This window comes from Vipera berus (genome assembly GCF_964194415.1).
Source record: "Vipera berus genome assembly, chromosome: 1".
Taxonomy (NCBI): Eukaryota; Metazoa; Chordata; class Lepidosauria; order Squamata; family Viperidae; genus Vipera; species Vipera berus.
The window spans coordinates 308,337,484-308,365,017 of NC_138202.1; the positions used below are offsets into that span (position 1 = coordinate 308,337,484).

The 27,534-nt window shown below is 36.9% G+C and overlaps 1 protein-coding gene across 4 annotated transcripts in view; it reads right to left on the reverse strand.

The window, feature by feature from the left end:
* Positions 1 to 27,534, reverse strand: part of MARK1 (microtubule affinity regulating kinase 1) — a 60,444-nt gene that overhangs the window by 13,842 nt on the left and 19,068 nt on the right. For 2 of the 4 annotated variants that reach the window (XM_081332830.1, XM_081332832.1), the window contains exons 2-12: positions 21,701 to 21,904; positions 20,833 to 20,886; positions 18,501 to 18,549; positions 16,069 to 16,134; positions 14,583 to 14,653; positions 12,774 to 12,830; positions 8,920 to 9,156; positions 8,710 to 8,829; positions 6,763 to 6,862; positions 5,956 to 6,068; positions 591 to 765 (exon numbers count right to left, since the gene is read on the reverse strand). In XM_081332830.1, coding sequence (XP_081188956.1) covers positions 591 to 765; positions 5,956 to 6,068; positions 6,763 to 6,862; positions 8,710 to 8,829; positions 8,920 to 9,156; positions 12,774 to 12,830; positions 14,583 to 14,653; positions 16,069 to 16,134; positions 18,501 to 18,549; positions 20,833 to 20,886; positions 21,701 to 21,904 — 1,246 coding nt within the window. Of the gene's footprint in view, positions 1 to 590; positions 766 to 5,955; positions 6,069 to 6,762; positions 6,863 to 8,709; positions 8,830 to 8,919; positions 9,157 to 12,773; positions 12,831 to 13,116; positions 13,199 to 14,582; positions 14,654 to 16,068; positions 16,135 to 18,500; positions 18,550 to 20,832; positions 20,887 to 21,700; positions 21,905 to 27,534 lie in introns of those variants that run through there. The other 2 variants (XM_081332831.1, XR_014027124.1) reach the window with 2 other exon arrangements.

Here is a 27,534-nt window from a genome sequence, read left to right on the forward strand (position 1 = left end):
CTTTTATGACTCATGGACTTCAACTCCCAGAATTCCTGAGCCAGCTTGGGAGTTGAAGTCCATGAATCAGAAAAGAGCCGACGTTGCCTACCCCTGGTCTAGGTCTCTGCATGTACTGGATATTGAGTTCTGAAATTTTTTCAGTAATATTCAGGTCTAAAGACTGGGAAAGTCAGAATTTAGTTCATATCAATAAAGAAATCAAGGTTGAAAAAAGGTGGGTATTTCAGCAACTAAAATGCAAAATTTAATTCCAATCACAAAGCACTTACAGAAAGAAAGGTAAAAGTTTAGTAATGCCCCTGTTTTGAGTATTATTGAAAATCTGTGGAAAAAGCTCAAACAAGAAGTATATGCCAGGAGAAATAGTGATAAATACGGATCAATTTGCTTTCTTCAAAGTTCAAATAGCTACAGACATAAAAAGAAATGCAAATGAAAACTACATCTCTCCAGTAACCCAAATTATATTTATACAGACAGCTCACATGATAAAAGCACCATGATGTGTTAAGCAATGTTCAGGAAGGTGTTGTTACCAAGCCCCCAGGAAAGAGAACACAACTTAAAATTATATTCTGCTACTTTACTTGATTGAATGCTATCCCCACCATGTTCACTGAACCGACGTTGTTTCTGATTGGCTGATATACTCCGTTGGACCTTCAGGTGAGCAGGAGATTGCATAGAGCTGTTATTGAGGTCACTTCCGGGTCGAGATCTTTGACTCAGGGTACTACTGGATAGAGTCTCGCTCCCCTCACACTGTAAGGATAAAAAACATATTTGGAAACCAAGCTCATCTCTCTCTCTTCTCAAAACATACACTATTTCTTTATTAAGTTTATTTAAATCAAGGAGTACTTCTAAAGTCACATTAAAACAACATTTATTACCAAATGACCTTAATTGTGGCTGGAGATTGCAGATTTTTTTTCATAACAAGATTTCTTTATTGCTGATTATAGTGAATTATAATCTGAAAAAGAATTTTTATATGATGATGCATTGTTGGCACTTAGCACCTGATAAATTGTATATGGGAGCGTATGTTGGAAATGTAAACAATCTGAAGGTACTTTTTATCATCTTTTGTGGAAATGTAGAAAGCTAAGAGTTATTGGAATCAGATATGTCTTTTAATTCAGAAAATTATTACACTGATTGAAGCCAGCAGCTTTTCTTTTAGGTTTGATGGCTAAACAGACTGAAAAGAAAACATGCAGTTTTGTTTTTCTATGTGAAAACAGCAGCAATTCTTTATGCACAGCTATGGAAAGGTACCCAAAATGGAAGAATGGATGGTGAAACTAATAAGAGTTGGTAGAGATGACAAAATTGACTGTGTCCATTAGAGAAAAAACTTTATCTTCATTGCTACCTGGAAACAATTATTGGACTTTATATATGAAATGAAAAGAAATGCAATTTTAGCCTTGGGATTTGATGACTAGATGTGTTTATTGATTCTAGAAGTATTGTACATTCTGATTTAATTTAGTTCAAAAGCTCACTGTGTTTTCTGTTTGTATCTGTACTGAAGAAAGTTGTAAGTTACTCTTTTTTGTAGCTCTTTATCTTATCAACTGCACCCCTAATTTTGCATTTTCCCTTCCCCCTTTTATTTTTTTTTTGTCTTTATACCTTTTCTGAAATGCAATAAAAAAGAAATGTATAAATTGTTTTTCAAAAAACAATTAAAACTTTTTAGTGCTATAATGCTTCTGATTATTTGTGGGTGGTCACCTTAATATATGCAATATATGGGTTGTTTAATGTTACTGTTTTTTATTATTTTCTTGTTTTTTTTACCTTGCTGTAAAATATTCAGAGTCTCACAACTGAGGTAGTTTACAAAGACTGTAATTATATAAATAAACATCAGTTACAGAAAGGATAAGAAAATTCTTCAAAGCTTTTCCATTCCTAATTACAGTCCAACAAGGATGGCTTTCCAAAAAAATATAGAGAAAAAGAAACAAAGATTAATCACAGAAAGAAAGATGGTTGTTTGTAGTGAACGATCATTCTTTAATAAACAGGTCCCTGACTTATGAAGCACAAGCTTGCATCCATTGATCCAGTTTATAGACTGCCAGCCTCTGGCAGCTTGTTTCCTATGATAGCTGGCTTGTGACAAAGAAAAGCATTTCTTGCTTTTATTTCTCAATTCACACAAGGGGTGGTGGTACTAGAAAACACCTTAAGAAATCAAATAGCACCAACATCTTTATTTTTAATCATTTTGCACTATAGGAGAAAGCTTTCAAACAGAGTAGAAATTTATTATTTGGGTATAAATGAAATCCTTGCAACACTCTTAGTGTTTATTTTAGGCAGATACAACCCATGAAATGTTAATATATTAAGCAGGTCAAGCACAATATGGTAGCCTCCAAAAGAAGTGGAAGACTACTCCCATAATTGTGTGAACTGCAGTTCAACATACCAGAAAGATTTTAGATCAATGATGGAAACCATTTTGGGGTTGACACATCAAAAATTCAGACATTGCCTAATTTGACTCTGCTGGCATATCACTACCACCACCTCTGCCCAAACAAAAGAAAAATAATTCTGTACATTTTCATTTCTTTTTAAATGCAGCCCAATCGTGTGCGTGATCCCCAGGATCTGGCATGCACTGCTTATTTTCAGACAATGTTCTGTTTCTGTTGACAGGCCCCTGCTGCTTACCTGAGGCTGTGTTCTCGCATGCTCTCCCTGGAGCCTCTGCAAATTGCACAAGGATGGAGTGTCCTTTCACACAGTTTTCAGAAGCTGCAGCAGAGCTTTCTCTGAAACTGCTTGAAGACTGAAAGCCTTCTGGTGGTTCTGAAGGCCACATGAAAGCACACCCCATTATTGTACGATCTCTGTAGCCTCCAAAAACTGCACAAAAGCACGCTTCTTTCTTGCACTACTTTTTAGAGACTACCGAGCCCATGTGATAGCATGGTTCTCTTGCAAGACTTCCAGACGCTGTACCAGGATACACCCCATGTAACCAAAAGTCATGCAAGAACAGGGCTGCTTTTAAGAATAAAGGGTTGTCCGGTATTGGTGAATGCTAGGGTGTCACTCGAAACATCATGGCTTGCCACCTTTGGCACATATGCCATAGATTTGCCATCGCTGCTCTAGGTTATGAAAAATTGCTATGCCACTGGCTAGTATTTTCAATGTTATATACACAATAATGATGACCTCGAAATTATTTCAGCCTTGACTTAATTTACTCAAGGATGCCAATGGAGAGTTAATAACTGATTCAAACTCAAAGAAAGATGAAAGGTGTGTTTGAAACATTGTACAGTAAAGATGTCAACATCCAACATACCTTAAAAGATATTTCCTACTTACAAGAACTCCTAGTACTAGAAAATGAAATTAGATCAGCACTTTGGTCATTAGTGAGTTGGAAGCTTACAGGAACTGATTGAATATCACCAAAATAAGGGCAAGCAACAGAACAGACAGTAATGGTTGTAAACAAGCTATGCCAAGAAATGTGGAGAATAGTGTCCAACTGCTTGGAAGAGGTCAATCAGACATGGATTTTGGAGAGAAATTTATCCAAGGGGTCAAGGTGATATATTTATCACAGCATGCAAATATTATCATTAATGGAGATTTAACTAAACAATCTGACATTCAAAAGGGTATGAGACAAGGATGTCCCTTATCTCCCTTGTTGTTTATATTAGTGCTGGAAGATTTGAATATAGGTATCAAAGAGGATGAGAAGTTAATGGGCATAGAAACCAAAGAAATTTATATCCTAAGGTTTTGAGATAAATATAAATCAAGATTTTCTATGAAGGCATCTCTTGAGTGACATCTCAGGAAGCTTTTTTCAGAAAAGAAATAATGGTGAGCCCAGACTGGTGGACTTATGGTCAAATAAGAGCCTTGGTGGAGCAGTGGGCTAATGCCTCCTTAAGTAACACCAGCTGCCTGCAATTAGTGCAGGTTCGCATCCCACCAGGCTCAAGGTTGACTCAGCCTTCCATCCTTCCGAGGTAGGTAAAATGAGGACCCAGATTGTTGGGGGCAATAAGCTGACTTTGTAATAATGCCGCTGGGGGGGGGGGCGAAAGCCCTAATAAGCAGGCATATACATAGAATGAAGGCTATTGCTAAGCACATTGATTTGTGCTTCTTAGATTGTAAGCCACCCTGAGTCTTCGGAGAAGGGCGGGATATAAATGGGATTAAAAATAAATAATAACTTTCATTCAAGGTGAATCTAATCTTAAATTTAAAAAAGAGTTGGAGTCATAAAGACATGTCTGTTATCGGTTTACATATACAGATAGTTCTCTACTTACAACTACAACTGAACTCGAAATTTCCATTGCTAAGTAAGACAGTTAAGTGAGTTTTGTCCCATATTACGACCTTTCTTGCCACAGTTGTCAAGTGAATCAGTGCAGTTGTTAAATTAGTAACACAACTGTTAAGTGAATTTGGCTTCCCCATTGACTTTGCTTCTCAGAAAGTTACAAAGAGTGATCACATGACCCTGGGACACTGCAACCGTCATAAATACAATTGCCATGACTCAACTTCCAGACAACTCTACCTAGATGACTGAGAATCTTCATCGATATATTGTACAATAACTTTATTTGCTAGGAAAAGCTAGCAAAATTATGCTTAAGATCATCCAATGCAAATCAGAGCTCTACATGGAAAAAAGAAATCACAGATGTTCAAGCTACAATCCCAGAAATTCTCATCGTTCTCATGAGAAGCCACAGTATGTACAGAGTTAAGTGAAACAGACTGGCTCCAGGTTGGCAAAGGAGTATGACAAGGCTGCATATATTAAGGAAAGCTGGATTGGATGAAGATGGAAAACTAGAGGGAGAAACATAGATAACCTGCTCTATGCTGATGACACTACACTGAGGGTTGAAAATGCAAAGGCTCTGCAAACTGCAAATCTGCAAAGTTAAAGATGAAAGTAATAACAGCTGGAACAACCAGCTTCAGAATTGGCAATGAAGATATTGAAGTGCTGGATATCTTCTTTGGATGGAAACTAAAGAAGGAGAGAAGCAACCTAGAACTAAGGAGAAATTTCCTGACAGAACAATTAATCAGTGGAACGACTTGCCTCCAGAAGTTGTGAATGCTCCAACATTGGAGGTTTTTAAGAAGAGACTGGACAACCATTTGTCTGAAATGATATAGGGTTTCCTGTTTGAGCAAGGGATTGGACAAGGAGACCTCCAAGGTCCCTTCCAACTCTGTTATTCTGTTATTCTCCTTCTTAGGATTAGCCACCAACAGTACAGGAACAAGGAGTCAATAAATACACCACAGACTAGCACTTAGTAAATACCCACGAAAGCTTTGGAAAAGATATTCAAATGTTGTAAATATACTCACAGAGATCAGAATTATACTAATCATGGTATTCCCTGTGACACTCTATAGAAGTGAAAGTTGGATTTGAAGAAGCAAATCCCCATCTCATTCTACTGCATGCATAGATTAAGCAAAAGTTTTTAAAAATGGCTAATGTATAAATTCTCACCCTGTGAGTTTCAAAGAGTTGTTTTGCCTATTAGTAAATGCTATGGGGAGATTAGGGTAATACAAAGCACATTTGAAAGGCTTGTGCAGCTACTTCCAAGGTTATCCCTGGCTGTCTGCACATTTCAATGCACAAATCCTTTATTTTCCTGAAAATGAAGCAGAATATTTGTCAATGTATGTATGTACCCACACATTCACAGGGCCAAAAACAGCCTTTGAAGCTGTTCTAAGTGAGGTAGTTCCCTTAATATTTCAAGAGGAGATAACTTTATTCGTATTAAAACATTTTACAAAGTATCCTTTTCAAAAGTTTACACAAACCTAGATATTATATTCTATCTCCTCAAATTAGAAATGCAAAACAATTTAAAATAAAGGTAAAAATAAAAATAAATAACAGTAAATTACCTCAGGTGGTTTTCTCCCTAGAAGCAAATATGTAGCCATTACTTCATCATATTTTTGGTTTACTAAGGAGTCATGAATTTCATCTCTTGCAAAACCCATCGTGACCATTATATCTAGGGGGAAAAAACAGAATTTATTTTTGATAAGACTATCTGAAATATTTAGGCTAACATAAGGGCGTTTCCTAATGTACTGTTTTCATCCATACCAGTAATAATTCTGGGGACAGAACTAATTATATATAATTTTCTATTTTCTATGTTATTTATTTAAAATATTTGTACTTTTGAGTTGTCCAGCAACATATTTCAGAACTCCACAGATCACAACTCTCTTTAAAAATATCTAACCAGTCAACTAATTCATAATTTCTCCACATTCCATGAAATGTATTGCCAAACCTAAGTCTTCATAGAGTTAAGAACTATAAAAGATAGAAAAGAAAATGAAAGAAGAGATATTGATGTTTAGTGTCCTCTGTATCATGGATCCTAGCCAAAATTTATACTTCTTTTTTAGCACAAAGTATAGCTGAACACAGAAGTATTTCTCCCCAAATTGCCATTCAAGATCAGATTTCAAATATGTCTTTACCACTGCAGTAAGAAAGGAAAATGCAAATCATGTTTTCTATGAAAAGTGAGTGGAGGATGAATAATTTGGAGTAAAAAAGGTGTTCTGGAGACTCAAGCAAGACATATGAATTAACTCCAATCATATCAGATTTGTAATCAGATAGCACAGAAATACTGTAAGTAATTCTTGGAAAACCTAAAAAGCAATGAACAGATAGATTAAAAATGTTACCTATTCGTTTAGTGTCATTAAAATCTGGTTCAGGTTCAGTGTATGGCTTTAATTCTTCTTCTTCATGACCGACATTCATCCACCGGTCCTTCATAATTTGCTTGAAAATAAACAAAATTGAAAAATGGAATTATACTGAATTATACAAAGGGGGAGGTATTGGAACTTCATTAAATGAAACAAGATTCATGTTATTTACCGGGTATATAGTTTAAAAGTAGCCATAAAATAATTAATTCTATGCCCATTTAAAATCATAAAGGCACTATCTTTTACAATGGTTGAAAAGACAAAACCACTCCTTAGGTCCAAAGTTATGTCAGCCATATAATATGTACAGACAAATTTCTGAACAAAAGATGAACCTCAGTGATGGAGGCATACATTCCATCCAAAAAAGGATCCTATCCCAAAACCTACAAAGCCACTGTAAGATACTAAACTACTGTACAACACAATACTAAAAAGGTCCATTGTATACAGAGATTCTCAGTCATTCAGGATATGATTGGCCCAAAAGTGCTTTTTCCAAAAACAACTGTACTTTCTTTGTTTTTTCTTGAAGAGGTTTTGTTCCTCATCCAAGAAGCTCCTTCAGTTCTGATTGAATGGTGGGGAATCGAAGGATGTATATTCCTTGCAATGAGGTTCTCTGGTTGTTAGCACTTTTTCTGAGAATTGTTGAGGTCCTCAATGACTGTCAGAAAGAGTGCTAATGACCAGAGCACCTCACTGCAAGGAATATAAATCCTTCCATTCCCTACCATTCAATCAGAATTGAAGAAGCCTCTTGGATGAGAAGCAAAACATCTTCAAGGATAAACAAAGAAAGTACAGTTCCCTCCTGAAAAAGCACCTTTGGGAAAAACAGGCCCATTGTTTTATTTAAAATTAGTCAGCTTTTAAAGTTCCTAATTAACTAGCCAAAAATATAACTGCAACCCACTACTTCTTTAGACTATTCTGAATTGAAAAGTTTTAATTGTAACAGAAATATTAATAGTGGTAGACCAAGAATAAAGTCTTTTAACATTCCAAAATTATACTGAAAAATTAGAAAACTTCAAGATATTAAACAATGGCTTAATTTGTTTTGAAAATATGTAATTTATCCTGGAAAAGGCAATATTTCAACTGATAAAAGGATGAAGCAATATATAGTACTTTGATAGAGATTTGTGATATTTTACAATAATAATTTGTATTTGATAATTAGAAATAAATAATCCTCTTATGCCTGTACTCTAGTAACTAATGTGAGCCATGCTGTATCTAATACAAGAGTAACCAATGACTACTAGACATTATTTTCCTTAATAAAAGTAACATTTTTGTAAAAAAAAATTGAGTTTAGTATAAATTTTAAAAAATTCTTTTTGTCTAACAAATTCACTAACATACTGCAATCATACTCATAGTTACAAGACCATTAGAACTCAGTGGACCTATCTTGATAAATCTATTTCACAACTTAAACAATTCTATCATACACAACTGTTCTCCATTATGAATATATTTATCCCAAACCTTTTAAGTCTGATGACATACAGTACTGTGTTTTAAAGCAGGCCTTTCTAAATTGCAGCCATATACGTTCAGAAGTCAGAACTTCTCCAAAAGTTGCCATTCACTGCAATTTTTATTGTGAGTCAAAGAAGAAATTATTAACTATATGAAGAATAGTTATATTAGAAATATTTAATTAATGCAATCTGTAATTATGTTTAAGCTAATTAAATCCAATTTAATTACTATGCTCATTCCATCCATGTTTTGGAGTACAACCTCCCTAATATTACTTAAAGACCAAGCATGGCTTTGGCACAAAAGGCTAATACATTTATATTAGGGTCTCAGGGAAAATTATAGCAATAGTTTTTCCCCCCTGGGGTCTAACCTATTCCACTGAATTCGGTTAATAAACAAGAAAATATTCAGAGAACTTACTTCTAAGCTCCCTCTCTTAATTGGATTCAACACAAGTAGTTTTTTCAGTAGATTTTCGCAGTCTGTGGACATATAGAATGGTATGCGGTACTTTCCACGCAATACACGTTCTCGCAATTCCTTTTGAAAGCCAAGCAAAGAAAATAAATCAAATACTAAGGCAAAAAAATTCAAAAACTAAATTTTAGTCTTTTCAGATATTATTGCTACCTTTAGATTCTGACCATCAAAAGGCAATGATCCACTGACAAGAGTGTAAAGAATGACTCCAAGACTCCAAACATCTACTTCTGGGCCATCATATTTCTTTCCCTGAAAGAGTTCTGGGGCAGCATATGGGGGGCTTCCACAAAAAGTGTCCAGTTTGTTGCCTACAATAAATTCATTGCTAAAACCAAAATCTGCAATTTTAATGTTCATGTCTCCATCAAGAAGAAGGTTTTCTGCCTGTAAAGGAGGGAAAAAAATCAAATACTTAGCCGCGTTTAAAATGTTTTTTATACCATCAATAGTAGAAGAACTATTTAATCTAAAGAACTGTGTGTTCTATGAGAATATAAAACATTTAGAATGTCAAATGTCTATCCTTCAAATAATACATTCAATTACGTGCTGTTTTTTCCTCTTTTCTGGTATCTCTAAGCTGCCAACTTGATTGCAACCTTATATCAAACTGACATCAGTGAGATTTGTGAAAAGTATAACACTTAATAGCCTTTCCTTTTTTCAAAATTACTATTGTGCACTCTAGACAAATAGCAAAAGCACTTAGACTTATATACAGCTTCATAGTGCTTTTCAGTACTCTCTAAGCAGTTTAGAGAGTCAGCATATAGTTGAATGAAAACATAAACCAAAATAAAATAGTGCAGTATTTAGAAACAAGAATAAAGATCAGTATTTTTGTTCTCCCCATTTCTACTGACTGAAGGACACATGTACACACATAAGAAAAACACACGTCTGAATTTTCTTTTGAAGATTTATACCATGTAAGACCTATTAGCTTCAAATGTTTGCTTCTTTTACTATTAAAAGTATGCACTGTTCTAATGTGATGTTTTCTAAATTAAATATTTCAATTATTCAATTAGTGCACGATATTTATTAGATTGCTTTTTTGCTTCAGTGACTGTTCAAAGTTACAATGGCACAGGAGAAAGTGACTTATGACTGTTTTTCACAATCATCACAGCATTGCAGCATTCCCATGGTCACGTGATCAAACTTCAAATCTTGGCAACTGATTCATATTTATGACAGTTGCAGTGTTCTGGGTTCATAAGATCATCCAAAGATGACCTTCTTACAAACAAAGTCAACGGGAAAACCAGATTCACTTAACAAATGTTACTAACTTAACAACTGTGGCAAGAAAGGTCATAATATGAGGCAAAACTCACTTAATAAATTTCTGCTTAGCAACAGAAATTTTGGGCTCAATTGTGGTGGTAAGTCAAGGACTATCTGTAGATCGGGGTAAAAGGAAGCTCGTAGCTGATACGTGCAAAGACTTAAGATTCTTTTCAGTTTAAGGGAGAGATGAACTTCAGAACAACTTTTTGGGAATTACTTGAAGAAGACACACACACAAAAGGAGACAGAAGACTGAGCTACCAGATATTATAAAATGTTACACTGAGAAATGAATAAACTCCAAAGGGAAAATGTTATGTCAGACAAAGAGGAACCCTGGACATATAACCTTGCATCTACATTCTTGCAATGTGTAGTACACAGATTTGCCTTTCAAAATAGTGTAGAATGGTACTCTGAGTGTCAGATTAATTTTATTCCCCATCAACTTTACCAACTGCCTCTTTACCTGTACATTTCAGTGGACTTAAGGCTCTAAATAGGTCAGAGCCTGAGTTTTTGTTGCACCTAAACTGTAATATGCTAGGACAGAGCTCTGCTTGCGATACTGCTGATAGGAAACATCCACAAGTCATTGATCAAGTGAAGACATGTAAAAAGGGATATACGAGAAATAGAAACTAAACTAATATACAGTAGTGGCTTAGTCAGATCATGGAGGACTGCCTAAACAGTTGGTTTTCTGCTGTATACGATTGCATTTCCACATACATAATATTAAACAATGACCTAAATAAATAAAAGACATGGATAAGACCTTTAACTAATAGAAGCTATTTCAGTGACAGTGAAAGATGGACTTGGGAGGCGTAAAAATTAATATAACAAAAGTGCACATGCAGAAACTAAACACAGGTTTGTGCCCAGAATTAAAAACCGCATGAAACGCACCCCTACTATAAGCAAGAAAGGGACATTATATTACCCTTACAGATTAAATACAGGAAAACAAACTTTTCTTTAAAATCAGCATTAAATCTGTTACATATAACATACATACATTCAAATAATAAATATTACCGTATATACTTGAGTATAAGCCGAATTTTTCAGCCCACATTTTGGGCTGAAAAATTCCACTTCGGCTTATACTCCAGTCAACAAAAAAACTTACCGAGGACTTGTGCGCGGCCGAGGCTTTGGTGCTTCCGGGATCGCGCGCACCTCTCCCAAGCCACCGCCGTCCGGAGACCTGCCGAAGTTTGGGGAGGTTTGGGGAGGTGCGCGCGCACCTCCCCAAACCTCCCCAAACGTCGGCAGGTCTCCGGACCTCCGCACCCTGCCTGCCTGCTTCTTTCCGCTGCGGAAAGAAGCAGGCAGGCAGGGCGCGGAGTTCCGGAGACCTGCCGACGTTTGGGGAGGTTTGGGCACCTCCCCAAACCTCCCCAGGTCTCCGGACCTCCGTGCCCTGCCTGCCTGCTTCTTTCCGCTGCGGAAAGAAGCAGGCAGGCAGGGCGCGGAGGTCTGCTTCTTTCCGCTGCGGAAAGAAGCAGGCAGGCAGGGCGCGGAGGTCTGCTTCTTTCCGCAGCGGAAAGAAGCAGGCAGGCAGGGCGCGGAGGTCTGCTTCTTTCCGCTGCGGAAAGAAGCAGGCAGGCAGGGCGCGGAGGTCTGCTTCTTTCCGCTGCGGAAAGAAGCAGGCAGGCAGGGCGCGGAGGTCTGCTTCTTTCCGCAGCGGAAAGAAGCAGGCAGGCAGGGCGCGGAGGTCTGCTTCTTTCCGCTGCGGAAAGAAGCAGGCAGGCAGGGCGCGGAGGTCTGCTTCTTTCCGCAGCGGAAAGAAGCAGGCAGGCAGGGCGCGGAGGTCTGCTTCTTTCCGCTGCGGAAAGAAGCAGGCAGGCAGGGCGCGGAGGTCTGCTTCTTTCCGCTGCGGAAAGAAGCAGGCAGGCAGGGCGCGGAGGTCTGCTTCTTTCCGCAGCGGAAAGAAGCAGGCAGGCAGGGCGCGGAGTTCCGGAGACCTGCCGACGTTTGGGGAGGTTTGGGGAGGTGCGCGCGCATCTCCCCAAACCTCCCCAAACTTCGGCAGGTCTCCGGACGGCGGCGGCTTGGGAGAGGTGCGCGCGATCCTGGAAGCACCGAAGCCTCGGCCGCGCGCATGTTCTCGGTAAGCTCCGGGCGGTCACTTGCTTCGCGTCTCCTGAGGGAAGGGGGGGCGACTGGAGCGGGCGTGTTTCCTCGCCTGCTGGGCGCCGCGATTTGCCCGGGGAACGCGCGGGCCCCGAATGGCAGCGTGGAGCGAGGAAGCGGACAGCCAGGGCTTCCCCGAGAGCCGCGGCCACACAGGGTGTGTATTCAGGCTTGCAAAATGGCGGATCGAGCCTCTGCTGGTGGCAGAGGCTTGCAGAGCGCGGATCCAGCCTCCGCCGGCGGCGGAGGCTTCCAGAGCGCGGATCCAGCCTCTGCCGGCGGCGGAGGCTTGCAGAACGGCGGATCGGCTTATACTCGAGTCAACAACTTTTTCCAGTTTTTGGGGGTGAAATTGGGGGTCTCGGCTTATACTCGAGTCGGCTTATACTCAAGTATATACGGTACTTTGTCAAAGATGTAAGATGAAGATGAAGACCATTTGGAAAATCCAAATCTAACTCTAAAATCTAAATTTAGTTCATAAATCTAGCTCTAAAATCTTGTTCACAAATTTATTTGTTTTGTTCTATCAAAGTTTCAGTGCTTAAAGAGAAACATTAACATACCTTGAGATCACGATGAACAATGCACTTTTGATGACAGTACTGCACAGCAGACACAATCTGAAATATTGTTGTCTTTATTAGTAAAATAATACATAAAGACAATCCTAACAATAATTGTATCTGCATGGTTGCAAGGCATTCAAATTAATCTGCAATATTAACTTTATATAATGTTTACAATATGTCTATACATATTGTATATATAATGTCAACTGTGATAGGAGGCTGGTAGGAAAAATAAAAATGGCTTATTAATCATTTAATGGCTTCATTCAGTTATCAACTTTTGCAATTGTGGCTTTCTAATATTGGATTGCTTTATCAAATCACAATTAACATTAACCTTAGAGCTGGCTTGGGCAACACAGAAGCTGCAGGTCAGTACAATGATTCCTCATCCAGATACCCATCATGGTTAACGAATTCTAGGCAGAGAAGAGGTTTTAGTCAGTGGCTTTTTATATCATAATGATTCAGATTCAATTATTTTAGTTCTTGCTAGTTCCCATGTTTTGGAATGCAATACTTCAACTAGAATTATTATGCCTTATTAGTTTTTGAAATTCAAATCCTGTCAATTAATGTATTTTCTAGATTAAAACTAAAATTTTAATATTTCAATCATTATGCTCATACTTTAATGCAGTTAAACAACAGAGGGGCTGAAACCTCTTCTTTGCTCTAGACTCAAGCATAGGAATGCAATGAATTGCCACTGAAGGAAGAGAATGATCTTTTTGTACAACTGTAGGTTTCCTACAGGAGGTTACAAGATACACTGAAAACTAGACACGCATAATTTGTATAATACTTTAAAGCAAGTATTTCAATCAGCCTCAGGTCAGTCCAAAGAGATGTAAGGACGCAAGAGATTTTCCCCAAAATCTCAAGGTCAAAAATACACTCCTCCCATTCAAGTGTTAATATTTTTTATTGTTATCCACATAAATGCATCTACTTCCACATCCACATCCATTCTTGTCTGGCACTTAATGTCATCCACATTATGTGCTAGCCATACATACAATTACCAAGTCACTATGAACTATGTTAAAATGTTGATTAGCAAAGGCATACTTGAGAGCCAACTGCAGGAAGCTGCCAAAGATTCACTGATCCCTAGAAGCCATTCCTGATTTGATTTTTCCTGTGCTAAACTGGCTGTTTGAGAAAGTCCTCATTCTGCTACCATGTGTACTGCATTGATACTCAGGGCCTCCCTTTTATAAAACATTTGATTTTATTGCATTTTTGAGGATGAATCATTTATCCATATGGAAAAGTCACACACTCTCTGAAGACTGAGGTTGGATGGAGCAGGAGTTTAGCAGTGGGTAAATTAAATTAAATTACAAAACTGAGAAAGACTCAATGGCAACATTAACAGTGGATCTGCCACTCAAGAACTTTAGGAACAGGGTTCACAGGTTGGATGAGGAGAGGAGGGTAGAAAAAAGAGTTGATACCATAGCATGTAAGCATGCTAACAAACATACCTTGATCCCTTTTTGTTTCTACTTCTTTTATAAATATAATTTATTAAATTATAATATCTATTCATTTTCAAAGGTTTTCAAAATTCACAGCGTAATAAAAAATGGCAAAAATTTTAAAGAGATAAATTCATTTCTTGTTTATTAGATATTTTTCAAACTTGCAACACATTAATATTACTTTAAAGATAAGTCAATCCAAAAGTTCTTTTTTGTAAAATTTTTAAAATTAATTTTACTATCTGAAATTCCATTTGGAAACTAAAAACCAAACATATTTTTATTTGAAAGTATGTATTTTTTTTTTATTTCATACCTGTCTAAATTTTGCACGGGCCTCTTTCTCTTTCATTCTTCCATGTGCAACCAAGTAGTCAAATACTTCTCCTAAAATAAAATTTAACATTGTCACACCGTATAATACTAATGACCGAAAAATGTCTTCTGTACTTTTAAGTTTCAGACATAGTTAAATTGTCCTTAAAACATAATACTTTTTCATTTTATATTGATTCATAAAGAAAACCATGTGTCTGCTTCCTATAATAAAATGAAATTTGTATTCAGATTATATTTTGTTGGAATCTATATTTCTTATGAACAAATGGTAATGGTCAACAAATTGATCTTTAGTACTACTAATTGTATCATTTTTTAAGAAGAATGCTTCAATGAAAAAAAGTCTCAACCTTCAAATATGTGCATGAAATTCCTTTGTTGGTAATTTAATTAGCTGCCTACCTGTCTACATATAAAATGGTCAATTTGCATGGCTTAATACTTTCTAAGTAGTGAAGCAAAAAGAAAAAAAGAAATGCTTGGTAGATTTGAATGCTCACTAGGACAGAAAGGCAGACTATGTAAATCAAATAAATATAGGTAGTTCTCGACTTACAACTGGTCATTTAACTATCATTGTGGAGTTACAATAGTCTCAGAAAGGATAATTTACAACTCCTAAAGCACTTCCTGCTCTTGTAAAATGTCACATTCACACATACACTCATGGTCACATGCTTATATTTTGGGTGCTTGGCAACCGGCTCACATTTATGACTGGTTGCAGGTCCCACTATAAAAATGGTTGTAAATTGGGTCCAGTTACATGAGTCCCTCACTTGACCATCATCCTGACTTACAATCAAAATTCCAGTCTCAATTGTGGTTATAAGTCAAGGACTTGTTGTTGTTGTTAGTTGCGAAGTCGTGTCCGACCCATCGCGACCCTATGGACAATGTTCCTCCAGGCCTTCCTGTCCTCTACCATCTTCTGGAGTCCATTTAAGCTCACGCCTACTGCTTCAGTGACTCCATCCAGCCACCTCATTCTCTGTCGTCCCCAATAAGCAACAAGCATGACATATCCAATTCAATTTTGCTGACATCCAACAGATGTCAGCAAAAAAAAATGTAGATAGAAGTTCACATGGCAATACTTTCTCCAACAAAGAAATATTCTGATATGTTAAAAATCATATTTGATATCATACTGAAGGGAGAAGGTAAGGAGAGTATACTTCCCCCTCATAAACTAAATATATGTAGGAATAACGTTTTTTGTGAAGATTCTTTATCAGAGGGGGCCTCAGTTAAAGCCTGAAATGGGATTCATTACATTATCTATAGAAAACTAGGTTGTAGCTCAGCTTGTTTCTAAGAGACACAAAGCATAAAACAACCTCCATCAACAATAGCCAAAAAAATAGTAACTTCCAGTAAGCTCAAAAAAAGTTCACAATTCTCCATCCCCACTAACATCTGCATTACAAATTCCACACATTAGAAGTAGAACATTAACTTACCTCCACTAGCATATTCCATTATTAAATATAAAGTTTTCTCTGTTTCAATAACTTCAAATAGTTTAACTGCAAGATAAAAATGGCAATACATTGCCTAACCATAAGCAACCAAGAATATTTGAAAACAAAATTAAATACTTCATTTCTAAATTGACGTGTCTTATCCACATCACATATATGAAGAAATGCATGCTGAAATCATAGTTTAGTTCTACAGATATGGCTCTTGCAATCAAAACCATTTACTATTCTGCTAGAACTAGTTTGGATTAGAATGGTTCCTGTTTGGATTACCTGAAGAAGACAAGTTTCCCAAATGAGGTAGCAGAACTGTTAAGAACCAAAATGACAATGCCCTGGAATATATCACCAAAATGACTATGATGATGGAAGAGTTTAAGCTGACAAGACTTTAGCATCCTGGAAACCTGCTTATTCTGATGAAAGCAGGAGCTGAAGGTCCATATCCTTTATGCAACAATGTGGGTACCGTCTATGAAACAAGCCCTCTGGTCAATTCAGAAACAATAACTTGTCTCTCAAACAATATTGTTCTATCTCTTACTAGCCAGAAGAATTGTCATCACTTTAAAGTTGAGAAAAACTAAACCAGAAAGGGAAAGTTACACACTTTCATTATGAAGGGTTATTTGAGGGAACACCTGCTGCCGGCATCAAACGCCCTTCGCCCAGTGCGCTCCCACAGGGAGGGTCTGCTCAGGGTCCCGCCGGTAAGAGATTGCCGGCGGGTGACACCCAGGGATAGGGCCTTCTCAGTGGGGGCGCCTGCCCTCTGGAACCAGCTGCCGGTGGAGCTGAGGACTGCTCCCGACCTCCGATCATTCCGCCGGGGCCTGAAGACCTGGCTCTTTGAGCTCTCGGGCCCAGGCTGAGGAGACATTTATTTTAATTGGGGTTTTTAATAGTACAGGGTTGATTTAATATTTTTTTAAATTGGGTTTTAACTTTTGTATGGTTGATTTTTAACTCCCTGTAAACCGCCCTGAGTCCTCAGGGAAAGGGCGGTATATAAATGCAATAAAATAAATAAATAAATAAATAATTTTGACTAAAACAAATATTCAAAGTCCATTTTGATAATGCCACTATCACATTTTCATAAATTAATGATAAATAATAGTATTTATAAAAGGGACGCGGTGGCTCAGTGGGTTAGGATGCTGAGCTTGTCAATCAGAAGGTCGGCAGTTTGGCGGGTCGAATCCCGAGTGCCGCGTAGCAGAGTGAACGCCTGTTACTTGCCCCAGCTTCTGCCAACCTAGCAGTTCGAAAGCACGTAAAAATGCAAGTAGAAAAATAGGGACCACTACGGTGGGAAGGTAGCAGTGTTCCGTGCACCTTTGGCGTCTAGTCATGCCGGCCACATGACCACGGAGACGTCCTCGGACAAGCGCTAGCTCTTCGGCTTTGAAACGGAGATGAGCACCGCCCCCTAGAGTCAGAAACGACTAGCACGCATGTGCGGGGGAACCTTTACCTTTACCTTAATAGTATTTATAGAGTGCATATAAAGATTCAAAGCACATTGCATGCATTATTTCGCTGTAATCCTTGTAGCAATCCTAGAAAGTAAGCTATAGGAATGTATTATCTTTGCTGTGTATTTATGGCTGGGTGAGGAACACTGAATCTGAGAAAATGGCTTCCTAAAGTTGCTAAGTGAATTCACAGCAGCAAAATTTGAACCAGGAATTCCTGATACACAGCTTACTATATTATTTTAACTACGATGCTAATCAGCCCAGAATTACAATCCTGATTATAGATGTTTTCACAATGAGAATTTGAATTACAATTCTGTAATCAGTTTCTTTTCAGTGCTCAGCAGAGAGAAACTTTCAAGGCCAAAAGTGGCAGAACGTAGACTAGGGCCAAACTTTTACACTTATGTTTCTAAATTAGTATGCTGGATATTAAGACTTTGCCAATTACATTGGCAAGAAGACATTTTTTGAAGGCAAAAAGCTGGGACAGAGAAGCAAGCATTGGAATCACACATATATAACAAAAACTGCCTGTTTCTAAAAAATAGGGCTTCTTTCAAGGAAATAATCTAGCAGCCCTTAATATGTAATGACATAAAAGGTTGATTATTTAAGGGAATTCCAAAACTGGATTTTTAGACTGTTCTGCCATGGCAAAGCTGGAAAACCAATTAGAAAATTCACTGCCTGTGCAGAAATTAAACTATCTGCATCCTTACTATTTATATTCTTACAATTAAGTAGTTATTTTCCAGAAGAATTATTATGCTTGCTTTACTTAGGAAAGCATGAATTCTTTACAAGCCAAAAACAATATTTATTAAAAATCTAAAAATTGTGTACAATTTTTTTCCAAAGATTTTCCAAAGTTCAAATATAATTTATAAAAAATAAATTGAATGTAGAAGAAAAATATAAGATTCCTACCTATATTTGGATGATTCAGTATTTTCATTATTCGTACTTCTCGAAACAGCTGTTAAAAAAAATGTAGCTGAATAATGTTTATATAACTTTAATAAAATGTAATTAAAATTAAATCAAAAGAATTTAGGAGTTTGGTTTAAAACTTAGTATACTACTGCAATAGGAAGTTGTGCTTATAAATCAGCTGTGTTATTCTCAGTGCAATCAACTGGATTTACCTTTAATGATCTCTAACTTTTCACACTGATTTCAGTGGACTCAGCTTTACTGTCAATATCCTTTCAGTTCTGAGTTCTAATTAATACAAATGTATATGACTTTCTAACATTTCCTGCCACATTCAGCTACTATCTGAGGTTTAACAGGGAACTGATCTAATCATTTTTTCAGATTGGTTACACCATTCATATGAACAACACAATAATAAGAATATCAAGAGAAAGAAATGAAGAAATGTTTTTTTAGGCTACACAAAATTATCATTTCTTGCAGAAACATTTCAAATCAACAGTATAGCAGTACCTCAAATCAACAAAGCAAGATCAATATTGTGCAAATATAAATTAACATGGAAACAGTTTGGTGACAATAAACAGTTGAAACATTTAATTTTTAAGTTTTTTTTTTAAAAAAGCCCATTGATATTATCTCACCAGTTCAAGGAACAGGTAAAAAGCATTTATTTATGCTAGTTAAATAAAAGGTTAATTTAGATAAAACAAGGGGATTTTACTATATATCTGAGGGAACACCTGCTGCCGGCATCAAGCTCCCTTTGTCCTGTGCGCTCCCACATGGAGGGTCTTCTCAAGGTACCGCCGGTAAAAGATTGCCGGCGGACAATACCCAGGGGGAGGGCGTTCTCTGTGGGTGCGCCGGCCCTTTGGAACCAGCTTCCTGTAGAGCTTAGGACTGCCCCTGACCTTCGCTCATTCCGCCGGGACCTGAAGAACCTGGCTCTTTGAGCTTTCTGGCCTGGACTGAGAGTATTAACTGGGGTTTTAATTGTATTCTAATTGGGGGTTTTATGCCAAGGTTAATGTAATTATTTTAATTGCTTTTAATTTTTGTAATTTGCTGTATTGTTTTTAAAAACCTTGTGAACCGCCCTGAGTCCTACGGGAGAAGGGCGGTATATAAGTCTAATAAAATAAAATAAATAAATAAATATGATTGATCTTCATACGATCAGCAGACATAGCAGACATGCCCATAAAAATAATCAAACAAATGTATCCAAATGGTTGCAGTACACTATATAGCAGTTCACTACTCAGAAGCTATTTCAAACCACATTTTGAAAAATACTTGTCATGGTTATATTTAGATTTGATAGCTCACTTCCAACCTAATAGTGGCCTAGCTAAATATTAGAATGACAAGACAATATTTCTGACAATAGCTGTATTTTTAAAGTAACTATTTTCGTTATAAAAGAAGTTGTACACTAGATCAACATTTTGAGACCGACATTATTCACAGTCTACATCAGCAAAGCATCAACTTTCAATTAAATTTCTTGTCAAATGTACCTTAGCAAGCAGGCCATTAAAAACTCTTTTGGAATAATATCTTATTACACTTTTTAAAAATTAGAGAGCCAATTTTATCAAGAGATTAAGGTACCAGGCTAGAAAGCATGAGACTGTGATTTCCAGTACGGCCTTAGCCATGAAAGTAAACTGGGTGACTTTGGGCCAGTCACTCTGTCTCAGCCCAACCCACCTCACAAAGCTGATGTCATGCCTTGGCCTTCAGATCAGCCTGTTGTTAAGTTACTTAACAGAAGCAGAGAAAATTCTCCAAAACAGTTCAGTATTAGAAGGTAAGTATCAAGAACAGCAAATTAAGATCACACTTAAGTTCTAGGTTGGAGGATTTTTTGCTCAAGCCTATACACAAGAATCTAATCAAATAAAAGTCAGTAATAAACTGGGGCTAGATAAGTGTTCATGTAACTCCAGGGGAACTGGACTTGGAAGATATGTGGACATGTAATAATTCTAAGCTGAGTCCTCTTTTGACTCCCCCACCCTGGCACTGCCTCTTTTTCTTCTATTACCATCTTATTCCCATATTAAATCAGGATGAATTGTAGCTGTCATTCTCAACCTAATCTACAAGCAACTCAAGCATACTATTATTCTCAGTGTTTTTCAGTTATCTTGTATGAAGAAAGAAAGAAAGAAAGAAAGAAAGAAAGAAAGAAAGAAAGAAAGAAAGAAAGAAAGAAAGAAAGAAAGAAAGAAAGAAAGAAAGAAAGAAAGAAAGAAAGAAAAAGAGGTTGGACTCTTGAATCCAAAATGATAATGTATTATGACAGAAACATTACCTTTTGTAGACTGGTAGGATTTAACTGGGTTTTGTCTATAATTTTGACAGCAACCTAAGGATGGAAAGACAAAAAATAACTTTTTTTAACTAAACAAACTTTTTAGAATATGTAAGAATTGTTTATTTTAGGCAGAAACTAATGCCATTCAGATATAATTCTTAATTATCAAATTGTACATTCTTTCAATAATGAGCCACAATACTACTAGAGAGAGATAATAGAGAAAGCACACCTACAGAATACACATACAGGTAAATCTTGACATACGACCACAACTGAGCCCAAAATTAATGTCGCTAACCAAGGCATTTGTTAAATGAGTTTTGCCCCATTTTACAATCTTTGTTGCCATAGTTGTTAAGTGAATCAATGCAACTGTTAAGTTATAACACTAATTTAAGTGAATGTGACTTCCCCATTAACTTTGCTTGTCAGAAGGCTGCAAAATGTGATTGTATTATATGGACAAGTTTTTGTCTTGAATATTTTCCACTTCTTTTTCTCCTGGGGGAGATTATTTCTAATTAAGAACTTAGAAATCTCATCAGGAAAAGAGGGATATGTAAGCCAAGAGGGGAATTCTTTCTCTTTCACCCACACTATACTTTAAAATTTTTCATGCGCTGTTTTACAAAAATATACTGATAGACCAAAATCTTCCCACAGAGCTGCTGGCATTATATGTCTTATGGTACTAACAAAGCTGCCACACCTCAGGAACAAAGTTCAAGTATATGTACTGCAGACAGCTAAAAAGAAAAAAAAACACCCTTATATGCTGGATTTTATTTTCAACAATGAAAATATTGCACACATATTTTGCAAATAAAACAATAGTTATCAAGCCTAGCCTAAAGAAACTTACCTCTCTACCTGTAAGAACATGTCTAGCCAGCTTAACTTTAGCAAAATTTCCTTTTCCTATTGTTTTTAATAAGCGATAGTTCCCAATGTGAGGATGCTCTTCATTTACAGATGTGATTGAGTTTCTACAACGTGGTATATTCTGTCGACTACTTGATTTTGTGGGTTGGATATGAGATTCAGAATATCCATCAGCAGAAGTGTGCTACAAGATTAAAAACAAGAAGAATCACTACTTTAAACTGTATAGGGTTTATGAATTCCAAAATAGGTAAAGGGAAAAGAAAAATTGGAAAATTGTGAGAGCAAATCAGTATAAAGGAGTTCAATTTTTTAAAAAAAGTTTCTATATAATCATTTATTTTGTAAATATTTCATTACTACTATTACTTTCATTACTATGGTTAAGGAAATTAAATAATGTGCAAATGGCATGCTTTCCTTTCTTAGTGTTTTTCTTTATTAAACTGAAACTTGGACATTTCAGTTCAGAATTGAACTAATATCTAATTTTCAATTAAATAATCCTTGAATCCTTCCTATTACCAAAGAAGTTACAAGATATTAAAGGAGAGAAGTCAGAGAACAATGTGGAAAAGTATAAAAACATTTTTGTATACATATCTCTTTTAAATGTTTTAACACATTTAATAATTACTTACCGTATTTTAAGTTACAAAGAAAATTATAAGCCATATTACAATACCTGTTTAATTACACAATAGTTTAGCAAATATAACAGAATTAATAACTAAAAAGCACATACAGATATTAGACTAAGTTTACTGCTATTACAATAGTCTACTGATTATGTATTAAATATTAAAGTTTATGTTTTAATGGAAATGTCTACCATAACAGGAAAAAATGCATTTGTCTTCTCACCAAATGCTATATATCTAGTTTACATTGTGCATTTTTATAAGTTAAGTTTATAAAAAATACATAATTGTGATATAAATTCATTTTATCTTGAACCTACACTGAATATAGCACAATAGCCAACTCACTGTTCGATTTGGTTATTAGTTAAAAATATCTCAACTCTATATAGGACAATATAATATATTATAGGCATGCAAAATCTTTGTTTAGAAGGCAAGCTCAATTCAGATGAGGCTATTACTACCCTTTTGAATGTTGGGGTTGTATAGATATCCAAACATTTGGATTCTACCACATAATTCGTCAATCCACAGTTTTGATTGTAAAGAGAGAAATTTCTAGTACCATAATTTTGCAAACTTTTCTTTTTCAATAAGTTTATTTTATTCACAATACTGAAATACAAACAATACAAAAACAAAGCAAAACTAAATAAGATCTTAAAAATTGTGCATTACTTGTCCTCCCTAGTTGAATACTGTTAAATATATTTCAAGAATATATTTAACTTGCAAAACACGCCCACAGTTTAGGAACTTCTACAATTCTGTTTACCCAACCTGGCATCTATCTATTAAATATATTAAAAACAAACATAGTTAAAGGTAAAGCCAACAGCAAAGTTGAACTTCAAAGTCCTCTGTTAACAATCTATTATTATATTTAATTTGCAGAAAGTAAACAACAGTTTCTAACACACCATAAACCACCATAATCATTATCTCTGGTCTGTCCAGGATCAAATATTCTTGATTGATTCTTAATGATACAACTTTTCCTTATTTTGCAAACTTGAGTAAGAATGTAGTTATTAATTCTTTGGGGGAAAATTCTGACTGCAATAATGAATGGTGCACATTGATACGGTTGTATTAAATTAACTTTGCCTGAAGACTTTGAAAATAGAACGCATTTTGGATGGTGACAAATAGTAGTAAAAGTTTGGGTTATTTTTATACAATTAGATATTTGATAATGCTATTTATGAACACAGCTGATGTGACTCTTTCCCCTCAAAGTGGATATACAAAAGCTTATGTATCATTTTTCGGCAACAGCTAAAAATGTACAATGTAATAGCAAACATATTAATAATGTGTAGATATGGCAAAGTGAAAAAGTTTTAACTATTATTTTATTCCTGGATTTTAGTGTGGAAAGACAAAACATCAGGCTCATGTGCTACCTCTTCTCTCAAACTCCTCTTGCCTACTTCAGAAAAATAACTGCAAAAAATAGCTAGGGAATAACTAGTATTTTATTAGCTCAGCCTGTATTGGATATAAAGTACCTAGAGAGTAAAAATCTTTGCTTTATTTGTTCAATGCCGATTTATTAAAATGTTTTCTTATACATGGGCTGCTCTTGATATGACATAGAGGCAGCAGTTGATATAAAATATGTGACTCACAGATTGGCACACCAAAATGAAACATAGCAATAGTACTATCAAAAGCACTTAGACTTATATACTGCTTCATAGTGCTCTACAGCAGGGCGTTTCAACTTTTTCACCCATTGTACCACTTTTAGTATATGGCAACATCTGAGTACCACCAGTCGCCTAGCAAGCTGTCAAAAACTTGATGACCAAAAAAAAAAAAAAGAAAAAAGCGATGAAGTACAGGTAGTCCTTGACTTGCAACAGTTCGCTTAGTGACTGTTCGAAGTTACAATGGGACTGAAAAAAGTGCCCCTCAAGCCACAGCCGAGCAAGACACCTGCCTGCCCGCCCAGCGGTGCTCTTCCTCCTATCGAGGTTTTCATTGTTGTGAGCATTTCTGTTGAGGTTTGGCAGAGGTGGTGGTGGGGTGTTTGGTTTTTATTCCCCCCCCCCGCCCCGCTGGGTGGTTGCAGCAGGTTTTGGTCACTTCACATGACCCTGGGACACTGTGAGCACAATAAATATGAATCAGTTGCCAAGCATCTGAATGTAAATCACAAGACCCTGGAGATGCTGCAACATTCCAGCTGATTGGTGCTTCTTCTGGGCTCAGCAGAAGCGCCAGGATCAGCACTGAGCTCCAGCTGGAGCCTGGCACTGATCCTGGCGCTTCCACTGAGCCCTGACAGCCCTGCAGCTCCAGCCATCTCTCGCTCAGGCTTGTGCGGTGCTACCAACGGTTCAGCTCATTCCCCTCCCCCACTACCACTTTTCTAGGATGGTCGCGTGCCACATACTAGGTGCCAATGTACCACTGGTTGAAAAGCCCTGCTCTACAGTATTCTCTGGGCAGATTACAATGTCAGCATATTGCCCCCAACAAACTGGGTCCTCATTTTACCAATCTAGGAAGGATGGAAAGCTAAGTCAACCTTGAGCCCTTCAGGATCAAACTCAAGGCTGTGGACAGAGTTAGCTCTTTTTGATGTTTAATTGGTATCAATTACAGTACATTGGTGTAACACTGGTATTTAATTACAATAATGTCAAGTTCTCTAATGAATAGTAAAAAAGCTTGATTCTCATAAGGTTTTATTAATCAGATTTACTGCAAGGAAAAAGGGATGAAGTTACAAATCTTAGATACTGGATGCAGGCATTTATCAACTCAGGCTGGTGGCCCTTGTTGCTTTTGATCTTCTTTCTAACTTTCTGTTAAGTGAGAGTGAGCTATCCATTTAGGAGATATGGATAGAATGTCTATATATTCTTATTCTATAACGTTTTGCAAAAGTCCTTTCTTGCTTTTTCTCAGAAAACACAATTACAGTTAATTCCCAAATATGAAACAATATGTTTTATTTTTTTAATCCCTAAACCATGGGTAAGCAATTTATCTTCATACTCTCTACAATTTAATTCAGAATATAAATATGGTTAAGGATCCAGGAAGTATAATCCAAAATATCAGAAGAGCAATAGTCCGAAGTAGTCTAAACCTAGCATACTTTAAAAGCTTTCTTGGTCTATGCTTCAATTTTTTCCCCCAGAAGCTGCCTCATACCATGTAACCTCATTATATCACAGAGTAGTCTTTTAAATAGTGATAAACACACAATATGCAAATTTATCTACTTGCTCTGGTTTTCCCATCATTAACGTAGAACTTGTAAGTTTCCTCCATCGTGTCTGATAAAAACAACTGCATTAATTTTCAGATCCATGCTCCTCATTGCATTATATGGTTTATCTCATACTTGCTGCAAAACTGGGTTCTCATTTAACTCCATGGTGTCATATTCACAGAAAAGTACATTCACATCTCCAACCAAAACATCTCTAACAAAATTCATTATACACTTATCTGTAAAAACATTAAATATCCAAGGGGATATCATAGAAACTTGTCTTACTCCCTGTTCAATGTTGAATTATTCCCTAAATATCCATTTATTATCCCACATACTTTAATTTTAATCTATCTTCAACTCCAGAGTCACGCAAAGCATATAATTCAGGGCTACTTGCTTTATCAGTCATTTTTTGAAAATCAACAAGTGTTTCCATCCACTTCCTTATTTTCTTCATTGTTTTATTAAGCATTCTTTTTTCATGTTCCCCATTATGTTGCTATACAGCCATCTGTTGCACTCTGCAGCATAAGCCTTTTCAATCTGTTCCAAGCAGTTACAGTTGCAAGAAAAAGTATGTGAACCCTTTGGGATTACGTGGAGTTTTGCATGAATTGGCCATAAAATGCGCTCTAAACGTCATGTAAGTCACAACAATAGAAAAACACAGTCTGCTTAAAATAATACTACACAAACATTAGCTGTTGTCATGTTTTAATTGAACATAAGATGGAAACATTCACAGTGCAGGGTGGAAAAAGTATGTGAACCCTTAGCCTAATGACTTCTCCAAGAGCTAATTGGAGCCAGGAGTGAGCCAACCTTGACTCCAATCAGTGTGATGATATTGGATGTGTTGCTGACAGCTGTCCTGCCCTTTAAAAACACACACCTGTTTTGGGTTTACTGGTCTCAAGAAGCACTGTCTGATGTGAACCATGCCTCGCAGAAAAGAGCTCTCAGAAGACCTACGATCAAGAATTGTTGACTTGCATGAAGCTGGAAGGGATTACAAAAGTATCTCCAAAAGCCTTGATGTTCACGTGTCCACGGTAAGACAGACTGTCTACAAATGGAGAAAGTTTAGCACTGTTGCTACTCTCCCTAGGCGTGGTCGTCCTGTAAAAATGACTGCAAGAGCACAGCGCATAATGCTTAATGAGGTAAAGAAGAATCCTAGAGTGTCAGCTAAAGACCTACAGAAATCTCTGGCACATGCTAACATTTTTGTTGACACATCTACAATAAGGAAAACATTCAACAAGAATGGAGTACATGGGAGGACACCACGGAGGAAGCCATTGCTGTCCAAAAAAATATTGCAGCACATTTGAAGTTTGCAAAAGAGCACCTGGATGTTCCACAGCACTACTGGCAAAATATACTGTGGACAGATGAAACCAAAATTGAGTTGTTTGGGAAAAACACGCAACACTATGTGTGGAGAAAAAAAAGGCACAGCACACCAACATCAAAACCTCATCCCCACTGTAAAACATGGCGGAGGGAGCATCATGGTTTGGGGCTGCTTTGCTGCCTCAGGGCCTGGACGGATTGTTGTTATTGATGGGAAAATGAATTCCAGAGTTTATCAGGACATTTTGCAGGAAAACGTACGACCATCTGTCCGCCAACTGAAGCTCCGCAGAGGATGGGTGATGCAACAGGACAATGACCCAAAGCATACAAGTAATTCAACAAAACAATGGCTTCAACAGAACAGAATACGCCTTCTGGAGTGGCCCAGAGTCCTGACCTCAACCCGATTGAAATGCTGTGGCATGACCTTAAGAGAGCGATTCACACCAGACATCCCAAGAATATTGCTACACTGAAACAGTTTTGTGAAGAGGAGTGGTCCAAAATTACTCGATTGTTGTGCAGGTCTGATCTGCAACTACAGGAAACGTTTGGTTGAGGTGGTTGCTGCCAAAG